We start from the raw sequence: 25419 nt of genomic DNA, 5'->3' as shown, positions 1-25419 counted from the left end.
TAATGTCATTTTAGTATAATTAAAAAAATTAACATATGTAATATCTTTGATTTAAGTGCACGGGTAAACCATACTATACAATTTTGGGGTTTAAACATTAATTCAAGCCCAAATTTTTTAAATTAAAAAAAAATTTTTTTTCAGCACTTTACATACAAACATTACTTTTTTGAAGTATCACAATAGAAAACATGTCTGCCATTTTAAAATCTATTAAGATATTACAATAGTTGACACCAGTTATTTTGTGTTCCTAAACTAAAGTGATTAATTTTATCATGGGTCCCCATTGTATCAAAGCCTACACATTCCTTTAGCATTAAAAGTCTTAATATGCATTACCATATCTTAATTATTTAATTCAATTAGCAGTAATTGAATTCATCTTACAGACCTAAGATTCATGTTCCTTTGAAGCATCCAGACATTTTGTATTATACTGCATAAATATATGCAATATGGCTGATCATAATATATTTATAGGATGGCCAAAAGGTAACTTGGTAGATTAATGGAATTTTAACATATCATTAAGACAATGGAGAACTTTTTTTGCAAACAAGAAAAATGAAAAAGAATTTATGAAAAACAAGATTAAAAAAATGATTTACATTTTTAGCTTCAAATTTGTGTCATTTCTAAAACGTTATCCATGATGGATTATAAAATCATTTAATTCCATAAATCCATTCTTAATGTTCTCTTTCGATTCCTGTAGAGTTTCAGGTTTGTTAATGCAAATGTTTTCTTTGAGATACTTCCACAAGAAGTTAGAACCAGTTAAGTTTGTGACGATCAGTTGATATTGCTAACTTTTTCATTTTTTGCAAATTAATCTCCATATGTTAATAAAGTGCCATAAAAATAAATCTATTCCAATTAAAAATCCCTAAGTGACTTTTTGGTCATCCCATTAATCGGTATAATTTACTATCAATAATAGTCATTCTGAAATAAATGTTTCTCAGGATCAATATTATCGAGAAAAAAGAAATTTTTGCAAAAAAATAATTATCAGCTAAATATTCTTTAAATAAAAAAGTAATCAGTTTGTTTAAAAAAAAAAAATTAACATGCTCTGCTACTTAGCGTAAAAATAATGGTGAGCTAAATTTTCTTCAAATCAAAATGTCATTTTCAAATTTATATAAAATTGTCACGTTTTAGTCTATGGAGCATTTTGATTTGGGAACAATTAATCTTAAAATACAAAAAGTCAAAATTATTTACATTAGTGAGGTTTGACCAGTCATCAATCACCATCTTTGTTAATGTGTGAAATGTTATTTTTTTTTTATAAGAGAGTCATGAGAAAATGTTCTCTGGATTTTGGAGTAAAAACAACTCAATACTTAATTTTGTCTTTAATTCTAGCCATAAAATATCTTTTCTGCTTAAATGCTTCAAAATTATGAATTTTGAAAGTATCATGATAGCAAGAGTTTAATCCTCAGTGTGAGTGATACTAACATTACAATTAAGAATTGCTTAAGACTTCTACATGGTCATAACTGACAGATAAAGGACAAGTTACCCCATAGATAAAACAAAAGATATAATTCAAAATTTTATATTTTATTTCAGAATTCAACAAGACACAAAGTTTGGAGGTTACATCAGCTGAAATGTTGTGAACATAACACTCAAGTGTGAATAATCCAAATGAGATTTGTTTACAGTTTTTAAATAGATGGCCGGCGGCAGCAGTTAAAGGTCTTGCCAAGTGATGCAAAGATACCTTGATCTGAATTAAAGTTTAAAAATCCAAAAATATTATAGTTTATTTTTGCTTACAAGTCAAAAGACAGCATAAATTTTCTTAAAGAATCCTAACGTTTACTAACTTGATTTACTTGGAGTTAAAGAGTGAGAGAAAAAAAAAAAAGAAATCCTACCGCCTCCTTTTGGGTGTGGTTGAGTTGGCTGGAATACATCAAAGGTCACTGTAGCACCGTCCTCCATGGTCAGCTCTTTCCTCTCTTTAAGGTCATGAACTTCTTGGTTTCGTCTACGGACACCGCACACCAGTGTTTGGAGGTGGCCATTTTTGCCCCACAACAATGATGGAATGTAGCTGTAAAAATATAAGGAAATAGACTTTGTAATTAACATTAAAATAATATATTAAATAAAAATGTCTTTAAAGCAAAAAATCTTTAGAAATGAAACGCTAAACCAACCTGCTGAATATAAAATAATGCAAAGAGGCGTTTCAAAAGTTAAAGATCTTTATTTGCATTTAATAAAATGACAAATTTTAACATTAGAAATACACAAAATATAACATTTCAACATTTAAAAAGTTAAGAGCTACAATACTTTATATATCTACCATAATTCTGAATTTGTACTAATTGATGTTATTTTAATATAATACATGTGAAATATATTTCAATAAATAAGTAATTGTAAAGAATTTATCTTAAATTTGCCTATTACTGGAGGGGTGGGAATCAGTTTCTCTGCTAACTGTGCTGTTATCACTATAAGCAAGAGAAACGTGCGCGCGCATGTGCGTATATGTAATAGAACACATATGGTGGTTATAAGCAAATATAGAACTGTGTGTGAAATGACGGCATTAGAACTAAAAAGAAAAAAGACTACAAAAAAAAAGAGAGCATGTTAGAGAAGACAATCACATTAGAGATATGGTGACGTCAAAGCCATAATGAGAAGTCATGCATGGTAGGAGAATGAAGAAACAAATGTTAAAAAGAAAAAAAAGGAGTTAAGTTATTACTTGTTCTATGTTCTTTGCAATGCAGATTGCATACAATGTGTGGGTTCCATGTGTACACATGGGTACTGTTTATTTTTATAGGTTAGTTCCATCACAAAATTTAGTAAGTAAAAAGTTGCAGACAAATCCATACCAAGTATTTAGTGAAATTGAAAAAGCAAATCGCAAGTCAGACAACTCCCTTCAATTTCCATAATGAGATTTTTTTTTTCTTCCTCTACAGATTTGTTTTTATTTTTTGTTTTATTAACTTTCCAGTTCGTTTTAATCTGTGCTTTTTAAACTTTACCAATTCAGACGTTATTTTACGAGGGGCGTGCAATAAGTAATGCCCCTGACCCACTTCCCATAGTAGTAGAGCAATGAAACTTGGCACAGTTATTAGTCTTTCTCTACATAGGAACCACCCAGAGTTATACATTTCTTCCATTGTTTGATGCGACTCTGGAGACCGTTTTTGTAGAATACCCCAGGTTGGTCCTCCAACCACGGCGTGACTTCAGAAATCAAGACTGCATAATCTGGGAAACGCTTTCCTTTCAAAAACAACTTCATGGCTGGGAAGAGGTCAAAGTCAGAGGGTGCAAGGTCAGGAGAGTAGGGAGAATGGGGAAAAATTTCATAACCACACACCCGTGTCTCTGATCTGGCGACATGAGAGTTGTGGACCGGAGTGTTGTCCTGCAGGAGGAGGGTACCTTTGCTGATCTTGCCCCGCATCTTGATTTTGATAGCTTCCCTTAATTTCCTCAAAAGTGAGGCATAATAAGCTCCTGTAATTGTGGTCCTCAACTTGACGGACAGATGCCTCATCAATGACAGAAGGGGGGGGGCGACCAGTTTTGGGAGCTGTTTCCAGACTTCCGGCCATGTTTGAATTCACAATGCCAGTGTTTTACAAGGTCATATGATGGGGCATTATCACCATAAGTTTCTTTCATCTCCTGTGGTGTGCATCCTTTCAAATACAAAAACCGGATCACTGCTCGACATTCAACAGGCTCCATTTCAAACCTGACTCAGTTCAAACACCTGTAAAACAGAAACCACAATTAGTTCAGAGCTGTAATTTGCCACATAACCCATAGAGATAGAAATCATTGCACATGCAAAATTTCAGCTAGATCAGACAATTGGAAGTGGGTCAGGGGCATGACATTTTGCACGCCCCTCGTATATGAATATGAACACAAGCACAGAGGATTATTTTATATCATTTTGATGGAATGTATCCACTCATATTTAGATTTTTTTTTTATTCAATATTGCTATCATTCTAAACATGCTACCATGGTAACCATGCTATTTTTAAATACTCAAAGTGAATTGGGGCAGAGGCAAAAAGATTTAGTTTAACATAAATTTACATTTTTGTGGCATGTCTTAATCCATACGTGTATATTTTTATTACATATCCATTATCTATTGAGACTACAAGCAAATTGACGTTTTTTCTAGAAGTCACAATAACTGATTTGTTATTAGTATTAGTTGATTAACAGGTTATTCAATACCGCCATATCAAACTATCGACTCAGGTATAATATGAGAATACAACCCAATATTACTGAAGCTAGAAACTGGAATAAATTATGTCATTATGTATAATATGAGATTGTAATACAACCATCCCTGTGTAAATTGTATTTTGCAAAAGATTTAGTGGCACAGAAATGCAAACAGAAAGTCTTTTTGGAGGTGGAAAAAATGAATAAAGTAAAAATAAACAATGACCCAGGGGGGGGGGAACACTTAAGAAATCTCATTTTTATCACAGCGCATTAAATATTGTCCATTCTGTGTCTGCACCGGCCATACATAAAAATGAAAAATAACTAAGTTCAAAATTATAAAAATGAACCAATAAACATGGAAATAGTAATATGAAGTTTAAGGCTTTAAGCAGAATTACACATGGATCCATTTTCATTTTGGAATAATGCCAAATGAGCTTAAAAACTATAAATTTACTGAAAATTTTTGCAATAAGATGTCAGTATAGTTATAGCCACACACAATGCTTAGTATATCCTTGGCTTTATCTCTCTCCCTAAAGAAATAGCATATTATACAATATCAAAAAAAAAAAAAAAAAATAGAATATTAAAAAAGAATATTGTGTAATAGGATTCCTCATTCAGTCTTACTAATCTACATTAATAAAGTAGCTGCAGGAATTCTCTTCTAGAAAAAGTAGCATAGATTTTCAACAACAGATGCCACATACAAATTCAATACAATTAGGCAATTAGCCACTATCTTACATAGCTTTTGAACACCTTTGCAGACACATTCAATCGTGATAAAATACTACATTACATTCTAGGAGCAGCACCATCAAATTTGCAACATCGTTAGAGGAAGGGGTACTTATTTTCCCTCTAAATATTTAAACCTACTACTGCAACCTGTTGACACCGGGAGGAGGTCTACATGTTCTAGATTCTACACTTACACTGACCATAACTGGCCCATACATAGATATACCATTATCTTTCCCATAGTAGAATAAAAAAAAAGTCTCCCTCGAGAAAGTCGGCTGCCTCTGATTGGTTGCCTGCTAATTCTTATTCTGGAATTAGATCATTCTAAACGAACACTGCAGGCCATCAATTTCAGTTGATATGCACTTAATTTTCAACATAACAGTGAACGAATCGTCCACCCCTTTTAATAACTAATGACGGTTTAGCTTTTCTGCTAAGACTAAAACCTACAAAAACATACATATATTCAAGATCCTTCTTTCTTTCCTTGTGGTCGTCGCAGTTTCTTTTCTGATTACCTACAAGCGGAGGACGATGTTTACACAAATTATATGCTGCGGTTTAATGAATAATGTTCACTTTTTTTTTTGTATGTATAGATTCATACATTTACACATTCAATTTTTCTTTAAACATTCATTATATTCTTTTTGGACTTAAGTGCATTGAAATAATAATTTAATTATTCAGAAGCCCAATACACGAATCAAGAAGGGATATCGTTTTGCAACTATTGCATACTTTCACCTAACAAATTAATAACAGATGCTGTAAAAGCTTAAATTTAACTAGAATATATTTTTTAAAGATTACTGCAGTAAAATAACTGCATGGTGGATTCTGAGAATACATTCTAACATTAAAAAAAACTCTGCAGGAGGCAATAGGGATTAAAAAAAAAACAACAACAAATGCAAACAATAATCGATCAAATGCAGAAAATTAAATACCGGTAACCTTAAAATTATTCTAATGTTTCATAAATACTGGAAAATTATTTTTAACAATTCAGCATGTTAACATATATGCATACTTAAAAAAATATACATAACATTTTTTAACACCCGCTAATTGCACAAACAAAATTAAGTCAACTTCCAAACATGATACAATTCTGATAAAAAAAACCTATATAGTATCTTTTAAATCTTGATAATCGCTCAAAATTATAAAAATTAAATAATGGAACCCTAAAATTTTACTACGGTGAACTCTAACAAAAGTTAGAGAATTATTGGCATTTTAATATGCATTGCTAACTAATTCTTTGCACAGACGGAACTACCATAAAATGTAAATATATATTGCTCTTTCCTTGCACAGACGGAACACTCAAAATGCAAACACATTGGTTTAGGAATGTGAATATGCACAAAATACAGACATGCCACTATTCCCCCCCCCCAATTTTTTTTTACAGGTACCAATATTTAATTTTCTATTTTTGAGCGATTATTAAGAGCCATTTCAAAAGTTAAGATCTTATATTGTAGCAATGATGTTATATTTGATTTTTTTTTATTGCATTATTTATTCCTGTTGACGATTTAATTTTATATTCTTGACCGATTAAGCTGTGACTTATGTCGGCACTTTCTTTTTGAACTGAATAAACTCTTCAAAACAAGTTGAAACATCAAAATATTATGCAGGTAGGTTCCAAAGTAAACTTGTTTTATATATATATATATATATATATATATATTTTTTTTTTTTTTTTTTTTCTCATACATGTATTATTATGGTATTATTTAGAAAACATTCTTCAGATGCAGGGAAAGTGTTTTATAATTCTGTACTTTCACCTAACAAATTAAAAAAAGATGACAAAACTGGAATTTAATTTAATACTGTTTGTGGAAGATTTGATTCCCCCAAATAAAAAAATTTTTTTAAATTTTGTTCTGGATCTGTCATGCTTTCACTGGGCAATGCCGATTAACAAGTCTTGCTAGTTTTACATAATTTTATGCCAATTTATTTTACACATGATTTCCAAAGCATATTACTTGCAAACATATTACAAAATGGTACTTCAAAAACAATAAATGTCTCATTGGTCAAGTTTTAATGTGGCGTAGATAATGGGGATTTAGTATTGAAAGAATTATGTAACACTAGGATATGTTCATGTTCAATGAAAACGTTTTAGTTGTTCTCATGAGTGTTCAGCAATCTAGCCAAAAGAAAAATATCCAGACTAAGTACAATGTACTAATTGGTGAAATGGAAGAAATACTGCAGATTAAAAACTAAGGATTATATGGAAGGACATAAAAATTTCCATTAAAAAAAAAATTGTGCCTGAATTTTGACATGAAAAATGTTGCAATGAAGACCAAATCCTAAACTAATAAAATCAAATACAGAGGGTAAATTAATAATATGTAACTGTATTGCAGTTTAAATTCATAAATTGGAGACAAAGCATTTGAAATACAGATAGAGGCTATGATTCATGCCGTTTGCAAAATTCAAAATTTTAACAATTTCTATGACTGCCTTTAAATTTTGTATTATTAATCGTAGAGTTATATAGTATCCTAGCATTAGGCCATTCCCTTGTTAAAATTGTAAAATCAATTTTTTTTCTTTTTTTTTTTTTTTTTACTTAAGAAATGAGGTGATCAAAAATGGTCGAAAAATCCAAAAGAGCAGGAAGATTCTCTGAACTGGAGTTTCTTGGAAAGTTTTTCTTTCATTTGTAAGATCAAATTCTGCTTCCAGGGAGCAATCAACAGTTCTCAATTTTGGCAGATATATTTTTTTCTATTTTAAGCAATAACGGGACACATTGTGCTATGCATGCCATTATTTTCGATACCACAAAAAAATAAAGTCCTATAACACCATTATTCCGATACTATGCATGTCATCCAATGGCTTCTGAATAGTTTCTTTGTACCCACAACTGGACTTACAAAGCTAAGATTAACCCAAAACCTCCAAATAACACCTTGACAGTATAAATGAAAATTTTTTTTTAAACCAACTATAGAAAATGTTACATCAGAAATTATATAGTAAATATAGTTATATTTACATTTTTTTCATGCCGTGTTTACCAAACATTTTAAATTTATTTTAAAAAGAGATCTCTGAAAACCCTAGTGAAGATCTCCATCAGCTCCACCCCCTCCCGGAGCAAATAACAGAATGAACCTACTATATATATATATATATATATATATATATATATATATATATATTCATTCACACAGCCACACACACATAGCATAATTACATTGACTCAGCAGTTCTTGCTATCTCACCGAAGTGATATTGAATCTGGTGAATATCCGATGAGCAATCATTTGGGAGTCCTTACAAAAACTAGAGTCAAATTATTTTAGACCAGGATATACATGGGGATTGCTTGTAAATTTAGTATTACCTAGATACTTCCTTCAAGAAAACTGATTTGGGGCGAATACAAGAGTAAGAGATACATTTTCTTTACAAAACATACCCCGCTAAAAAAATGTTCAACTATCTGTGCTAATAGAGTGGGCAGTCAATACATACACTTTCTCCTTCAAGAGACATTAAATAAAAAGTTCTGATACAAAAATGCAGAAACTTGTGAAAAAAAAAAACTAAAAACGGCTTAAGATTTGAAGAAATTCATGATTGGTTACATTTTTGTCTCGGCAGTAGGAAAAAGGCAATTAAAAGTCTTTAACTTTCAGAAACTTTCTCTCTGCACATTAAGTGGAATTAATCATTCCTCATTAAAATAAGTTTGTTCAAGATTGACATTAATAATGAAGGGACGGTGGTGTGTAGAAGGCTGATGATGCCCGGGAGTCAACTCCTTCATTGTATGCCTCTTTGAGATGACTTGAGTAAAAGTCTCAGTACTGCAAAATATGAGAAAGGAAATATTTTAGATATGATTGGATGCCTCCTTCCAATTTGGATACGGTAGACTACTGACCTGTTGCCACCCCTCCATTTCCTTTTATCTTTTGTTTGTATGTTTTGTAATTTCCTTCCAATTACCTTCTCAACCCTTTGAGCTCTCCTGATCGGAATTTTGATCTAGCTATTTATTTCACTTTTGATGCTCTCAAAAGTGGGAAAAGGAAAAGCGGTATATTAAGATACATCCATTCAATTTGCACAGTACTTATCAATCTGAAAATGCAATTCAAAACAGAAGTGCAAGAAACTTTCTGGACAGACAGAGCCTCTCAGAGTGATGCTTGAACACATCTAAAATATGAGGTGTTCATTCAATCTGTGCAGCATTTTTTACTCACATGCTGAATGACAGGACCACCAAAACCTTGCACAAATGGGAGTTTTTTTGTTTTTTTTGTTTGTCCCCCCATTCCCTCATATTCCAATGAATTTCTGCATATACAAGCCTATTTATGGAAAATAAAAATTTCAAACCAGTTCCGAAATATCTCAAGAAAGATCGCCTCCCTATAGTAAATGTGGTATAATATCAGGAGGTACACATTCAACCCAGATGTGCATGGAATAAAAATGTCACAAATTGCTTCAAGAGTTTCAGACCATAAAAATCATATATTCTGAAACTATATTAACCAGAGTACTTAGATAAGTAGGTTTCAATTTGAACAAAGGTGGCATAATAATATTGTAGGGTCTATGTTTACACTGGGTGTCTATAGGATAGCAATATATAACACATGAAAGATACAACTGTGGAATTCCTAGTTAGTCCTGGTAGATAATTTGGTGAGACCAATAGGAAGGAGAGTTGGTTGATTAGTTGTTTTACTGCATATCAACCATTTTCAGATTATTTAATGCTGAATCCAGTAATTTTGGAAAAAGGTCTTATGCTTCAAGTTCTTATAATTTTTTTCTTACATTGTTTGATTTTAATGTTTTGTAAAATAAAATTGTTTTTGAGTTTTGTAAATGAAAAAGAAAAAATAACATCAATGTTTTGTTTTGTTCAGGAAGCCAGTATTTTCAGATAGCTCGATCTTGTAACACCAGATGCCCTAACAGGTATTACCACACTGGGTCAAAGTGGACCTGGGTGCAATGCTAAAGGGTAACTATATTACCACAGCCTCCAAATGGAGCCTCACCACTGTATATCTTTTAAGGTCATACCCAGAACCCAAGAAAGAGAGGGTGTTTGCTTTTACAGAAAATGTTTTCCTATGAAGAATTAGGGTTTGTTAATGTTACGAGAAATTAGTATCAAGCATTTTGCACTCAAAGAATTTTTTAATGTCAATAATAAAGATTATGTTTCAAAACTTTTGAGGTGGGGATTGATAATGTGAATTATTTCCAAAACATAACCTCACTTTTGATAAGTAAGAATAAAATAACATACTCAGTCAGGACTGATGAAAAAAGAACAATCTATCTCAGGTTCAGTTTACAATTTCCTATAAGTTCCAGATTTGGACAAAGATTTTAAAATTCAAAAAGATACTTGAAAATCAGAATTCATCAGATGAAATGTTGAAAATAATTAAGATGAGAATACTAGTCTGATTAATTCAAATAATGAAATTGATCTTTTTAGAACTAATTGTACAAGCAGGCTTTTGCTGAACAAAACTTATTCAGATTGAAAATTTCATTATTATTCTCTAAATGCAAGTTTGTGATTGGCAGAAAGATCATCTTGAAATTTTAACCAATAATCATCATAATCAATATTGGGCTTCAAAGGAATTGATTTTTGCTTCAATTTTAATAACTCATTTTATTCACGTGTTAAACCAATTTTCAAGGTGGTTAATTTTCTGATTTCCCTGCAATTATTCTGAAGAATTAGCACATAAAATATTTTTGCAATCAAATTGAGCTATAGAATATCATTAGTTCAAATTTTATAACTAGCTGGGCTACTTGGTGTTTCCTGGGATTTCAGGAGTAATCTTATGTCCTTTTGTTGAACATTGGCTGCTCGCCATGCTTCAGCCCAACTATTATCGCCTGACAACAGCTGCATAATGACCTTCCAACTCACCATCTTTAATTTAAATAGTTTTTTTTTGTTGATCAGACTGAAAAAAGGAAAATTGTCCAAAAATAAACCACAACACAAATAAATTCAATAAGTTTGTACACTCTTCTGGAAAAGCCATGATTAAGTAGATGATTATTTTTTGGATTTACTTCAACATTTATCTGCAAAATATTTTGCATGTATATTAAAATAAAAGCAGACAATTGAAAAGAAAATTTTTTTTATTAAAATCAAATTTTTAAAACTTGATGTTAATTGGCCATCTCATTCATCCTGAACAATTATATATTACGAATATTCCAATGCGATTCAAATGAAAAAGGTTTAAAAAATAGGGTGAACCGGGGTAATTCCACCCATGGGGGAATTTCACCACCTTTACATATAATGGGAAATAACTTGTCAAGAGTGCTGTTTCATCCCTAACTTGAGTTGTCCATTTAATAGAGTTGCTTCCCTTGAATAACATTTCTTTTCCAGAAGGCATGTTGGTGGGAAATTTGACTGCTTCAAGCTTGAAAACATCATCCTACTCCATCCATCAAGTAAGTACACCTTTCACACTTTTTATGATGAGATCATGAGTCAAGATGTTGCTTTCTTAATCTGACATAATTTGTTATCCTTTTTTCCTCACTCTGAAACACTCAATCTTTCTATTTCAGGCCTAGTATAATCACCAGGTGGATGTTATCTTTGCCTCTTGGGGGAACTCCAACCCCTAGGGGGCAGGGTGGATTTCGCAATAGTCATTCTGTGGAGTCCTGAAGGATTATGCTAGCAAAAACAGTTGCCAGGATATATAGAGAGTGTCTGACATCTGAATTTATTCAAAGGATGGCACAAGAGGAAGAAAGGCAGCCAAAAAGAGCAAAACTCGGGCCAGCTAAAAAGATGGAGGGAAAGGGAAAAGGAAAGAAGAAATCAAGAGTGGAAATATCTGCTGATGACAAGTCCGAGCTAGAGTTCAATTGTGACACTGAAAGTAATGAAGATTGGCAGCCAAAACGGTCAGCACAAGTTGGCAACAACGATGAAGATGAAACTTCCTCAGCAAGAAAGCAGAAAGTAAAGAGAAAGGGAAAGAAAGAACATGCTACCATATCTGATGACGATTCACAAATCGAGGACAGTGATGAGGGCTGGTCAAAGCAGTCACCCCATGGTGATGACGACAATGATGAACAAACTCCGTCAACCCGGTCAAAAAGCCTTTTTGAAAACTTTTCAGTCAAATAATAGGCTAGGCTACCTTGTGTGGGGTGTAGAGTTGACTTTGTTCATGTTAGATGCCTTTGAAAAGATACTGTAGATCAGTTCTATTAATTACACTTTTGATGCTCAAAGGAGGCAAAGGAAATGGAAGGAAGATGGAGGGGTGGAATTGCCCCTTTTTTTCGTAAATATTGAAATTGATTTAAAACAGGTTTTTTTGCATGGTCCTGGATATGACCTTAAACTATATCCGATGGTGAGAGCCCCAACTTGCAGGCCTTAGGGAGTGTGAAGCCACCCTTTAATTGCCATTGCTCCCAGGTCCACTCTGACCCGGAGTGGTAGCACCTGTTAGGGTCCCAACTATGGGTTAAATAGAATACAACTTTATTTTATTTGTTTGTTTTTTTTCACTGACCTTGTTACAGGAGTTCAATTATTTTTTACATATTAAACTATTTTTGACCTATATATGTGTGTGTTAAGTTTTCTTTTAGTAAAAACTATGATTTTGTTTTTGGCAGCCAATTTTGTAAAGTTGGGGGTGGAATTACCTCGGTTCACCCTATATATTTAACGTTTTCTTTATTTCAAGACTAAATAAATAAAAAAAACAAATATACTATATTAAAAAATCGTTCTTCAAAATCACCAGATTCGGCATTAAATAACCTGAAAAGGGTTGATATGCCGTAAAACAAAACAACCAACCAACCAAACACCTGCATGCATTATTCATATTTATTGAGTATCCACTGCAGCAAAAGAGAGAAAAAAATTATTAATCAAATTGAACAGAAATAATGGAATGGGATGTGTTTGGTTAGAATGGCTAACTTCCCACCTAACCATCACCATGGTTATATTTAGAAAGGAAAAAGGACGCCAGGGCAATTGAGAGGCATCAGCAAATTACAGATCAAAGAACATTTGTTATTGCTCATAGAAATTAGATGGACCAGAAAACTAATAAAGATGCGACCAGGTAGAAAACTTGAAAAATACGATTTTAAGAAAATCAGATATAAATACTAAATAAATAAAGCACTAATAGTATTTTTCTTCAGTGAAGAAATACATTTCACTAAAAGCAACAAAGCAGGTAGTTAGTATTTTTTTTTTTTTTCTGAAAACGTGGTCATTAGAATTTTTAAAGATCTCCAAAGATTAACAAATTTTTATACCTCCCTCATCACCAGGAGTTATTTTTACTAGACTGTTTAGCCCATTGATTTAGAATGAGTGTTTTATGTCAAATTTGTATAGTGAATATGATATTATGGTGACTAATCCCTAACTGTGCATCGAATGGATACCATAATACTTAGTTTGTGCACCTTAAAGGTCCATGCAAAATTTATGCCAGATCAGCCCTGTAATTTCAGAGAAAAAGTGGAATGGGCAGACAAACTAATAAATATAATATAGATTTACTTTATACATTATATATATATAAAAAAAAAAGAAAAGAAAAGTATCATAGTCAATGTAACGTCCGACCTTTAAAATTTGACTTCCAAACTAATTTATTCTTTATCATGCTCATCCTTATCACTTCCTAATCGTCTACCGACCAGTTGTTTATACTAAATATTTTTTTTACTCTATTTCAAATCCAATATACCGGACTGATAATTTAAGTTAAATTGCCAAACCAAAGGCAAAGCAAAAAAAATAAAATAAAATAAAAAATTCAATAATGTTTCCTTTGATACATTGTATGGTGATGCCTTCTCCATATTTAAAGCATTTGTTTCCTGTATTTAAATTCAACAAACTGTTTAAATCCCAATGCACACACAAAAAAACAAAAGAATGACACCTAAAGTCGGAGGAGACATGGACCAAAACGTAGTAGAGATGTAAATATTGATGTTGACGAAGACAATATGAAGAAAAATAATGTAAAATAACCAAAAAGTCAAATTCTGAAACTTTTTGTATACTTATTTTTTTGTAGGTAAATCTTATTAACATTGATTATGAAAAATGAACAGGGACCATGATTAGGGACATGAATACTTTATAATCTATAAAGTTATCTTCTAAGATTTCAGAATTCACCCCCAAACAAACACATCGATATTTAATTTTACTTACCCATTTTGTCTTATTTCATTTCAGTATTTTTTTTTTTTTTTTTTTTTTTTACAATACTGAAATGCCTAGCTTTACTTTGAGGAAAAAATATCAGGTTAAGAAAAATTTTTGCAATAGAGAAAATTTATAACGGATCAAATAATGTAAGTTTTTACAACTTAAAATATGACAGTGTTATTACTGAATATTTTTATTTCAAATGCAGCTAGTATTAAATAATGTTGTCCAAAATAAGAAAAAATATTTTACTTTATATTTTGTTTCTTATCTGTCAATACTTTAAGTTTTTTTTACAAGGGAGTCACTACTTATCAAGGCTCAAAGGTCACTCAAGAACAAGAGTTAAATAGTGGATAGTGGTCACCGGGACAACAGTGTAGTAATCGTTAGTGGTGAAAATTGGGTATAATTTGATCATTTAAGGAGATAACTCAACAAGAACTTGTTTACATTGAACTTAAAAACGACCATGTCATGTTAGTCGGAAAACAGGCCAACAGAATAAAGTTCCACAAGCAGGCAGTTCAAGGAAAGAAACTTTGTTCATGGAATATATGTTTAAATTTAGGTAGCTAGAGAGTGGGAGAAATTGTTGATAGTGATTGTAGCTAGTCAAGGCAGATAGAGTGTTTCTATCCCAGCAGCTCCTGCCCAGATATGGCAACATGATTCGATTCATGGACATACTTGGTTCTTATACAAGTAGAGGATTGCATTGGCAGTGAGATATTTACTGGAGTAGTAGAATGATGGAGAGAGATGGTCTATTTTATCTGATTCTTCATAAAAGATAGTTTCTTCTACAAGATAAGCTAAGAGTGCTAGCAGAACAAGGAAAGAATTAGTTTGCATATTACTTGGTTATATAACATTCGTTTTTCATTGGCTTATTGTGTTTATTAATATTTATATTTGAATGGAGTGTTTACAACTCTTCCACTTCTGCTTATCAGTTAAGTTTCAGAATTTGTTATGACTGATTTGTGTATACTGTGTAATGATATTTACACAAGCATCAAAGTAAATAGATACTTTTATTACAAGACTTCTGTCAAATGAACTTAATGGATCAAGACAAGAAAAGATTGATTATCTACTTGCTTATAAAATGGATAATCACTAAATGGAAAGTAGAATCTCGAGGCTTGTGACAATTTAGTGCTGATTAAGTCCACCTTCATATGAACTTATATAACCCCTTTGAAATAATTTTAATGCTTCTTTGACCCGTGTCATACTTAAATGGCGATATATGATAGAAAAAAAAATTATTTTTAAATAAAAAAAATTAGTATAAAATATTGAGGCTTCAAAACTTACTGCTGCTTTATACAGTTCAGAGTGCTGATCAAAGTTGAAACTACACATTAATTATTTTTGTGCCTATTTTATGTCTGTATTTACATGAGAATGCTGGAAGGGTTCAGTTGTATGTATAAACGCTGATTTTATTCAATGTATTGACTATTTTATCTAATTACAAGATACATGATCCTGGTGTATTTTTTTCACAAAATTTTTGACTGAATTGCATTGGGTTCAAGTGTAGGTATTTCATAAGATTGTTTTGTTGACTGACCGTTTATTTTAAAGTTTCTTAAAATTCAAATAAAGGGAAGACGGGTTAGACCAACTAAGAATAATTGACAGTTGAGGTATTAAAAAGTGACCCTCATAAATAAACAGAAGTTGGGAATTAGAAATCAATTACAGACTTAGATTATGGTCTCTCAGCAAATCTCAAAGCAAGCAGACAAAAAGTTGGTGCTTGCCCTAAAACCCCAAATTTAAAAATCAAAATCATGAAATTTGATCAAAATTGGAATAAGGATTCTAAACAAAGTTTAGTATCATTAAACCGGATTTATTATCTTAAAAATAATTTTATTTATATTGTTAATGTCATTAATTTGTATAATTGTGTTCGATAGTCTATTTTATTTTACTAAAAATTATGTTGATTAGAGATGGATCTTAATCAATGAGACTGAAGTGTTAATGCCAAAACATTTGCATTTCCTTAAATGTTATAAAAAGGCATTTTTCACTAGAGTTATTTTATAATAAAATTTAATAAGTGAACTTTGATACTTCAATAGATAATATCTTGGCTATATTTAACGGTCAGTAAAAGAGAAGAAATTAAAAATGGTGGTAGATCACTAATTGGTCTAGAATTTGTAATTACTAATAGAAATTGACATTTCCAAATATAAATTACAAAATAACAATCATAAAATATCCTGACTGTAGGCAATAGTAGAGCTATAAATGTCAAATATTGTAAATAAGGCAGTATATATTAAGGAACCAGATGGAAAAAAGGCAATATATAAAAAAAAAAAAATAATTATAAGAATATGAATTACAGATAGTGTTTTTTTGTTTTGTTTTTTCTTTTTTTGAATAATTTTAACTTCTCTCAAAGATGTCTTAGAAATTGTCATGTGCAAACTGTTCTCATGACAGAATGTTTGTCGGTCACTGTTAAGCAAAGTGGATGGTCTGAACCACTGAATCATCCTAATGACAATATGCTGGTCATTAATTTATGGAATAGTGGATAAGCAAGCAACATACTAATAGAATCACAAAACACATTAAAACTAAACCAAGATTCGTTCCACCATATTCGTTAAAATAAGCTTTATTAAACAGAACATACACATTTTAATATAGTGAAGCATGGGAGAAAAACTCAAACGGTTGTGAGAGGGAAGTAGATGCTGTATGTAGTGGGTTGGGTATATGAGATGAGAAAATAGAAATATAAGGTAAGGAAAGAGTAGGAGGTGAGTATTAAGATGCAAAGAGGAAGAGTGAGTGGAAGGGTAAACAAAGGAGAGAGATGTGATTAGAAGTGTTAGGAAATTAAACATGGTTGTCAGAAAAATAAAATTAAACCATGTGATAGAAACTGAAAAAGAAACATGATGAAAATTAAAATGTGAAGAGAAAGATGGTTATGGATAGAAATATGGGATAAACTGATGGTTAAGACATCTTAATTAAACAAAAATTTTCAAAAATCACCTCAGGCGCTCTGCAAGAATGTTGAAGGCTGAGTAAAACAAACATTAACATTATCACAGACTTGACAAATCAGATTATAAAAAGAGGTTATCCCAAGAGACTAGGAACTTAATCCATGTAGCAATTCACAATTGTACTAAAAGGATGCACTTGATGGAGGTAATTACAGAGGCTTAAAGTTAATGGATCAGGTTCTAAAAGTGATGGAGAGAATAACTCGCCAGTAAAAATTCGAATTTCTGGGAGACGATTTTAAGGTTATTATTTTTGGGTCGACTTATATATAGGTAATGTTGATGGAAATATTGTTAAAGAGCAACTAGGTGCTTAATCATAACATAGAATATGCCATTTTGTTTGTGCACTTGGTATATACCGGTAATCCTAGCAATTAATCGCACTCCTTCCGAAATCCAATGCAATGTATATTATTTAATTGGAATTCATTATTGAGATGAGTTTTATTTATTAATTTTATTTATTGCGAACTATTATCCTCATCTTTTCATAGTTGTTTCACAACGTTTTGGCCAACTATTCCTCTGGCCTTTGTCAGGTGGTAACCACGACGGGATAGGAACTCTGAATCTCCTGACTGCATTCTCAGCAATCCGTAGTTGTCATCTCGCAATAAAATTAATAAATAAAACTCATCTCAATAATGAATTCCAATTAACTAATATATACCATTTGGTACGGACCCGACCATGGAAGATCAGATAATAAACATTAATTTATAAGACCAAAAAATTCTTGATTGTCCTTCGGGGCCCGTGGTGCAGTTGATAGAGATGTTGAGTCTCTACAGTTCCAGGTGAGAATTGTCTGAAAATAGCGGTTTCAATCTTACCCAAAGCCGGCCAGAGGTTTACTTAGCCAAAACGTTGTGAGATGACAATGACAACCACAGAAGGCAGTAATTGCAGTGGATGGAGTCAGGAGATTCAGAGTTCCTATCCCATCGCGGTTACCACCTGACGAAGGCCAGAGGAATAGTTAGCCAAAACGTCATAAAACATCCAGTGTGTTTACCAACATGTAAGAACATGCGCGGTTTTTCAGTGAGAGGCTTAATAATAATTGGAATAACTCTCGCAATGTTCACTCTCTATATGTGGCTATAGGCCTAAGTTTGATTATGATGTATTCGGTGATGATATGACGGTTGTTTAGTAGGTTAGGAAATGTAGTGTTTACAATATGTCATTCTCTCCCAAATTCAACAAGTTTTAACAATTTAATGACAACTATTTAATGAAACCATTTAATGGCACTTAACGCATGCATTCACAATATTACGATATATTACGGCTCGTGCAATGTATATGTTTACGTTATTATGGTACGTGACATAAATTATGTTTAAAAACAGTAACTGAACCTGGAATCTACAGCATGTTATTGATCAGAATGTCTGATTAGCAACATTTGCGTTCGTTGCATGTAAGTGTGCAGTGGGTTTGTTTTATATATGAAAATCGAATAGACCACGCTTGCGTAAATGCATGTATTATCACTCATGGATGTCGAGAAACAATTTATATGTCTTACAAAAAAAAAACATCAAGAAGGAAATTATCTGTGCAAGAGCCATGAGAAACCATTTAACTTGACTAGAATCTATAGTCCACTTATACACAGGTAATACCTAAAATGACAATTTTTTGTCTTTAAATGTACAATGCCATACACAAGATAGACTGATACACACAAGTATATACGGTAAAGCAAATGAACATAGATGAAATGTAGTTTGGTTTGGATCTCAAAAGCTTTTGACTGTTAATGGGCTTTGTATAAACTATGAAAAATAAGTTATTGGTGAAGATTGTTCAAGCAACATACAGAAATGCTTAAAGTTGTGTTAAAATTAATAGCACATTTAGTTACAGCTTTAATGTAGGAGTAGTACTAAAATGCAATATCATATTTTCATCAGACATCAGCAAAATTTCACAATGCGCTTAAATCATACTTTTATTTGCATGCTAATTTTTAAAACAATTATATGGAAAGAGAAAAAAAAATTAGTATTCCAATGATGTTGATTTCATACGCCTTTAAAAATTGAATATTTTTATATTCCAAGTTTATAAAAAAAAAAAAAAAAAAAACATTTTTCTTTCATTTTTATATTTTCATACCGTACCAATGTACATGGAGTTTAGATTTGATTGGATATTCTTTAGATTTCACAGACTATTTAAACCCAGAGCTTAAAGAGTTTGTCTCATGTGGTGTGGGTTCATAGTATCGCTAGAACCGAAGATACAACCTATTAAAGTTAATTAATATTTTAATTAAGAATATTTTAAAACTGATAAAGTATATAGATGTACATCAGGTTTCATAATTACTTTTATATATAATATATAAATATTTGCTAATTTTTAATGGTGCAGTAATTTCTTTAAAATCTTATGCTTTGCTAAATCCAACAAGTTGCTAGTGGAATAGTGAATATTAACTTAATTTTGCTATCTTATTCTCAATATTATTCGGCACACAGGCTTACTTCCAAACAATAGACTCTTCCCTTCAAACAAGATATTAATTCTATATAATTCTATATAAACACACAAGATTCATTATTTCCTGAGCAACGATAGAGTTCAAATTTCTAAAACTAATGAACATTAGAATAAGATGCTCCTTTTAAAAATTACCAAAAAGTTTACCCTTGTTTTCATTAAGTGATGCAAGTTGAATGGTTATCTCAGTTGGCATTTGAGAATCTTCAGCACCAAGTTATATACTGCAACTTCATGCATTTATGCAACTTTATGATTGACATAAAACATTTTTATAACCAAGAATTTTATTTAACCTTGCAATCTTCGTTCATGAAACTAAAAAAAAGAGTTCAAAAACAAAAAAGCAGATGTACCATTCAATAAAAGCCAGGAAAAAGATAAAAACGAAACAACTTATCTCGCCTTTGCTAAAAGATAAATTCCATAGAGATAAAAACCGTTATTTTGATGTGAATCATGTCAGTGTTAGCAGCTCTTCATTCCTACTACAGAATTTGGTAAATAAAAATGTAGCAGAAAGTAAAAATAACATCTGAAAGTTAAAACGCAGAAAATTTTCTAATATGCATAGAAAGCATAGTATCTGTTCTGACGTTACATTTAGTCTAGAACTTATGAGAAGGTAAGTAGGAACAGGTGCTTGTTTCAGGCAATGTTGGTTGGGGACGAGCAGCTCTTGGTCCATTCGGTCGTCATATTTCAGGACTTAAATTATCATGAAAATTAGAATACAAGTAGTATCTTGTTTAAACTTGCATATCTCAGAATAACAGAATATGAATAATACAAGTTTCTAAGGAGAATTAATTTGCATACTGAATAATATTGTTGAATTAAACTGTAGACAACGCTTTATGAAGTAGGTTGAAAAGATTTTGTTTTTTTTTAATTTAAAAAAATTAGGATAATCTGAAGATCAACTATTAAATATAACATTTAATTTGAAAAAAGTTGTTTTTTGTTAGAAATGTTATTTTGGTGGAAGAATGGGACAAAAATAAAGTAGGTGGTTCATTTGATGTTAAATGTAAAACAATCGCTCTACTAAAATTGAATAAAGAATTTACAAAAGTTTTATATATATTAAAAACTAGAGCTTAATCTATAATCAGAATCCCACCCCATACTAAAAAAAAATTATTTTTTTTAGTTTTAAAAGAGCAAAGTTTTTTTTTTTTTGTAAGTTTGAAATAATATGAAGTCTGGTTATACAAAACGTATATAACCAGGAAATGTCACACAATCTCTCTAAGACAATTTGAAGGAGACATGCCATAATTTTCTAAGTCATTTCAAACGGTTATAAAATTTTGTATAATTTTGTGGCAAGTTTATTTTTACTTATTTTTCTTTGAAAATGCAATGTATTGTTTTTAGTTTACTTAGACTGAAATATGATAAAAAAACTATTAAATGGTGATCCCCACTATTTTTATTTTTAAATAGAAATATGTGCATAATCTAAAAATTCTTACATGTGAACAGTTCAAATTGTAATTTAGTGTTACATCTTTTATTTTTTGATTGAACCTCTATTGCAAACTCCTTGGATAAGTTTCTAACATTTCTTTTTATGTACGTCTGACACAAACACAGACCCAACATTATTTTAAACTTATTTGCAAAGTAACAAAAAAAAAAAAAAAAGCCAAAGATCTTTTTTTCACTTTTTTGCCACTTATGGTAAAAATTTGATCTAAATAAAATCTATTTAGAATGTGTATTGAACATATTTTTTTCTTACATTCAAAATTTCTGCCCATTTGACACTCCTCTCCCGAATCTGATCCCTGTATGAATAGTAAAGTAATTTTTTATATATAATCTGCTCGGGTCCACACTAAATTCCAGGTTTCCAAGTGCATCATGCATCTTGTCTAATTCTTGATATCCTACCAGACACAAAAAATCAAATTATCCTTTTACGTAATAATTGAACAGGGGTTAAAACCCAGCTTTGAAATCTAGGTGATGTTCTTTTCTCCTCCCTGCAACCTTTTCTCAAAGAGATGTTGCGAGTCTATTTCTGCTCTATCATTATTATCATGGCAAGTGCTTGACTAAACTTCAATCTATGCCCCCGCAAAATATCCACAACAATTTCTCCCGCTATCTGCACTTAAATCTAAATTCCATAAAGAAAATTTCTTTCCAAAAACTGCCTACCTGTAGAACTATACCTTGGGCCTGCTTTTCAGCTGACTACAACATGGTAATCTTTAAATCCAATGTAAATCAGTTCTTGTTGAACCGTTTCCTTAAATCAAATTCTATTCAATTTCCACTTCCACTGATCATTACACTGTTGTCTCACTGGCTACCTTACGCTTATTAACCCTTATTCTCGAGTGGCCTTTAGGCCTTAAATGGTGACTCCTTGTAAAATGCCAGGTGTAATGTTTTCTGACCATTCATCCATTCTCAGATGCATACACTAGTGTAAAATTAGAACAGCAGACAGTAAGCTAACCTAGCAATTTTTTTCTTTTTATTAATCGTGTAATAAAAATAAAAAAGCAAAGAAAAACACACACAAGTCAGATTTAAATAGGCTTAATATTCAGTGGGAAGTGAGCTTGAATAAACACACAATCTAGCAACAACATTTAATGAATAAATCATCCTCATTAAACTTATGAACAAGTCAATATCAAATAAGGTTTCGTTAATAGAAGGTTTGTCTAAGAATAATACACGAGTTTCTGTGTTAACGTTTATTTTGGCATTCATATCTTAAATGAGTTTATTTTATTCATATATGCTCTACAAAGAAAAAAATGTTAAAGACTTCAAAACACCGATAGAATCATTTAATCTTAAAAAAAATTGTTTTCTTTTGTTCAATCGAAACAAGGCATACTGCTTCTGTGATAAGGGCTAGGTTTATAATTTGACAGTAAGATGTTTATTCACATTACATTTCAAATGTAATGTGAAACAGAAACGGAGGAAATTCAAAATGCAAACGACCTGAGAAAAGAGACGATTAAAATGAAAAATCTTCTTGCATCTAGAAATTTCTACAGTGAAAGGGTGGGATGTAACCGTTGGTCTAGTGGGTTGAAATATTTTTTAATGTGGTACAAATGCAGCAAGCTCATATGAGTTATTTAATGCTGAATCCAATAACTTAAGAAAAGTTTTTATTCTCCAAGTTCTTTATATCTTCAAATATTTATTAACGATGTTTGGTTTGATTCTTTTGTAGAAAAAAATTGTTATGGCTTTGACTTTGCAAAACATGATTGAATTTTGCAAAGGGAAAGTAAAAACAATGATATCAATATTTGGTGCATTTTTGTTCAGGAAACCATTATTTTCAAACAGCCTGATTTAGTAGCACCAGGCGCCCTAACAGGTATTACTACTCTTGGCCAAAGTGAACCTGGGAGGCATTAACTAAAGAGCAACTCCATTCCTCACAGCCCCCAGATGAGACCCCACCACAAGACCGCTTTTAAAGATATAGAATACTGCCAGGTGGGCGAATTTTCTAGCCCAATAGTATTTTTTGTGTGTGTGTCAAACTTAGCAGCAGCTTATTCCACTACATGTTGGTCTAGAGTGTCAGGTCAAGGAGTTGAATCTTGAGAAAGGTTCAATCGAACATGACAGTTGATGGTTGGAAAGTTTCTTATAGACGGTAAAAGTAAAGTTCTGTCATGGTAACATTAAATGTGACTAACAATTTTTTTGAAAGTAACAGATAAAAAAAGAATTTTGATTGAGCTTTGTATTTAAATTTTATTTTTTTTAAAAGAATATACTTTAAAAAAATATGTTTATATAAAAAAAAATCATTTACCTTTTTAAGAAACAGACAACTGAGTGGCTCTGCTTTGACATTGCTTATAACGAATTCAATTTCTTTTCAAATGTGATACATAATCAAAAATATGGTTGTGGAGTCAGTAGAGTTGCATCCCTAGAGCAAACCAGACTCTGCGGTCATAAGATCAAGACTTAATTTCAGAAATTCAGACAAACACATCAAAGGCATGAAAACATTGCCACCTGAAGATTTATATTAAGGCCAATCAGCTGTTTCAAGCATCTCGTAGGATTCTATAATCTTTAATCTTCTTTCGGTTGACATATCTTTGTCAATGGATTAGAAAACGTGACCAGCGGATTGAGGTAAATAGGATTAATGCCATCCAGTTTTAAGTAAGCGTTTCCAAAGAGTAATGGACATTTTTGGTCGGGAGATAAATACTTTGAAAGAATAGACTTGCAGCATCCATAAAAGAAAAAGGAATCTATAAAATTAAAAGAAATAATCCTCAACGAAAGCGTGGACTTAATTTGGTATTAACTACTAAAGAGAATGGAAGGCTCAAATTAGATTTCAGATCAAACGGTTTTTATTGATAATCATAAAATAATGCATTATCCTCTTCGATTAGAGTTAGTAATTTCTGGAAATTATACATAAATGAAAATGCTGAGGTATGAATTAATGTTAAAGATTACCTAATATGACTAAGATTCTTACATATACATGATTAGTTGAAAAAAAAAAAAAAAAATTTTTAAGTAATTATTACACTCAGTTTAACGTAAGTTTTGCATGCTGGCACATGTTAAACGGATTTTAGAAATTGACTTCTAAGCTAACCTATCTTTCACCAAAACCATCATTTTCTTATATACATTCTTATCATTTTCTCTCATATAATGAAAGATATATTTTTTAAAATGGTGAAAAAAGTGTTTTCTCTTCAAAATAAACAATACATTAAATACGTATGATTTGACTAAACTGGAATGCAAAAGTATCAGAATATTTATTTCTAACATTTATGTACTTTAGAATAAACAGTTTTAAAAAAGGTTTGATACTGATTATATATATATATATATATATATATATATATATATATACACTAGCAGGGCTGCCCGGTGGAGGGGGGGGGGTGTAACATTTCTATTAAAATTTCTCTAATTGATTATTTTTCCTCCTTATCTCCAATCCCTTCTTTCTCTTTCACTTGACTCATTCTTGAACTAGTTATGCACACCTCTCATTTATATAACACTGAAAAAAAAAAAAAAAAAAAAAAAAAAAAAATCAAACCTGAAGAAAATCTGACCCGGTTAACTTTCAGAGAATAATTTTTCTAATTTTTAGATATTCATCACAGGTAATGCTGATCAACTTCGCAAATATTTTTTTTCATCGTTTTTGATTTAACTGCAAACAGACACAAATTTCATATAATAGATTGTATGACAAAAAATTGACTTATAAAGATGTGGTGTAAAACAATCTTGAGCGGTTCCCAAAATAAATTTACTTTAAAATGGACGACATCATAAAGTGTGAATAGTAGTTGCAATTTATTTGAAAGCAGCAGTAGCCGTATGCTTGAAAGCTACAACTGTTGGTGGGTATCAAGCATTATCAAAGTTACAAAATAATAAAATATGAAAGATATTTTTCTTTTCATTTACTTTCTAGAAGAGAAATTTGCCTGAGAAACATCTTACAACTATTAAATTTTTTAAAAACATTTTAAGCTTAACTGTTAAAAGTATATCTACATAATTTTTTCT

General features: G+C 31.3%; 1 protein-coding gene across 1 annotated transcript in view; it reads right to left on the bottom strand.

The window, feature by feature from the left end:
• The window catches only part of LOC145245974 (monoacylglycerol lipase ABHD2-like), a 78593-nt gene that overhangs the window by 35356 nt on the left and 17818 nt on the right, over positions 1-25419 (bottom strand). Inside the window, exon 2 of the mRNA XM_080107763.1 lies at positions 1896-2074. Within this exon, the coding sequence (XP_079963889.1) occupies positions 1896-2074 (179 nt within the window). The remainder of the gene's footprint in view (positions 1-1895; positions 2075-25419) is intronic.

The sequence above is a fragment of the Euprymna scolopes genome, chromosome 23, assembly GCF_053919585.1.
Source record: "Euprymna scolopes isolate OS-2025 chromosome 23, ASM5391958v1, whole genome shotgun sequence".
In the NCBI taxonomy this organism is placed as follows: domain Eukaryota; kingdom Metazoa; phylum Mollusca; class Cephalopoda; order Sepiida; family Sepiolidae; genus Euprymna; species Euprymna scolopes.
The sequence above is the reverse complement of the archived record's forward strand: the minus strand, read 5'-3'. Positions and strand labels throughout refer to the sequence as shown.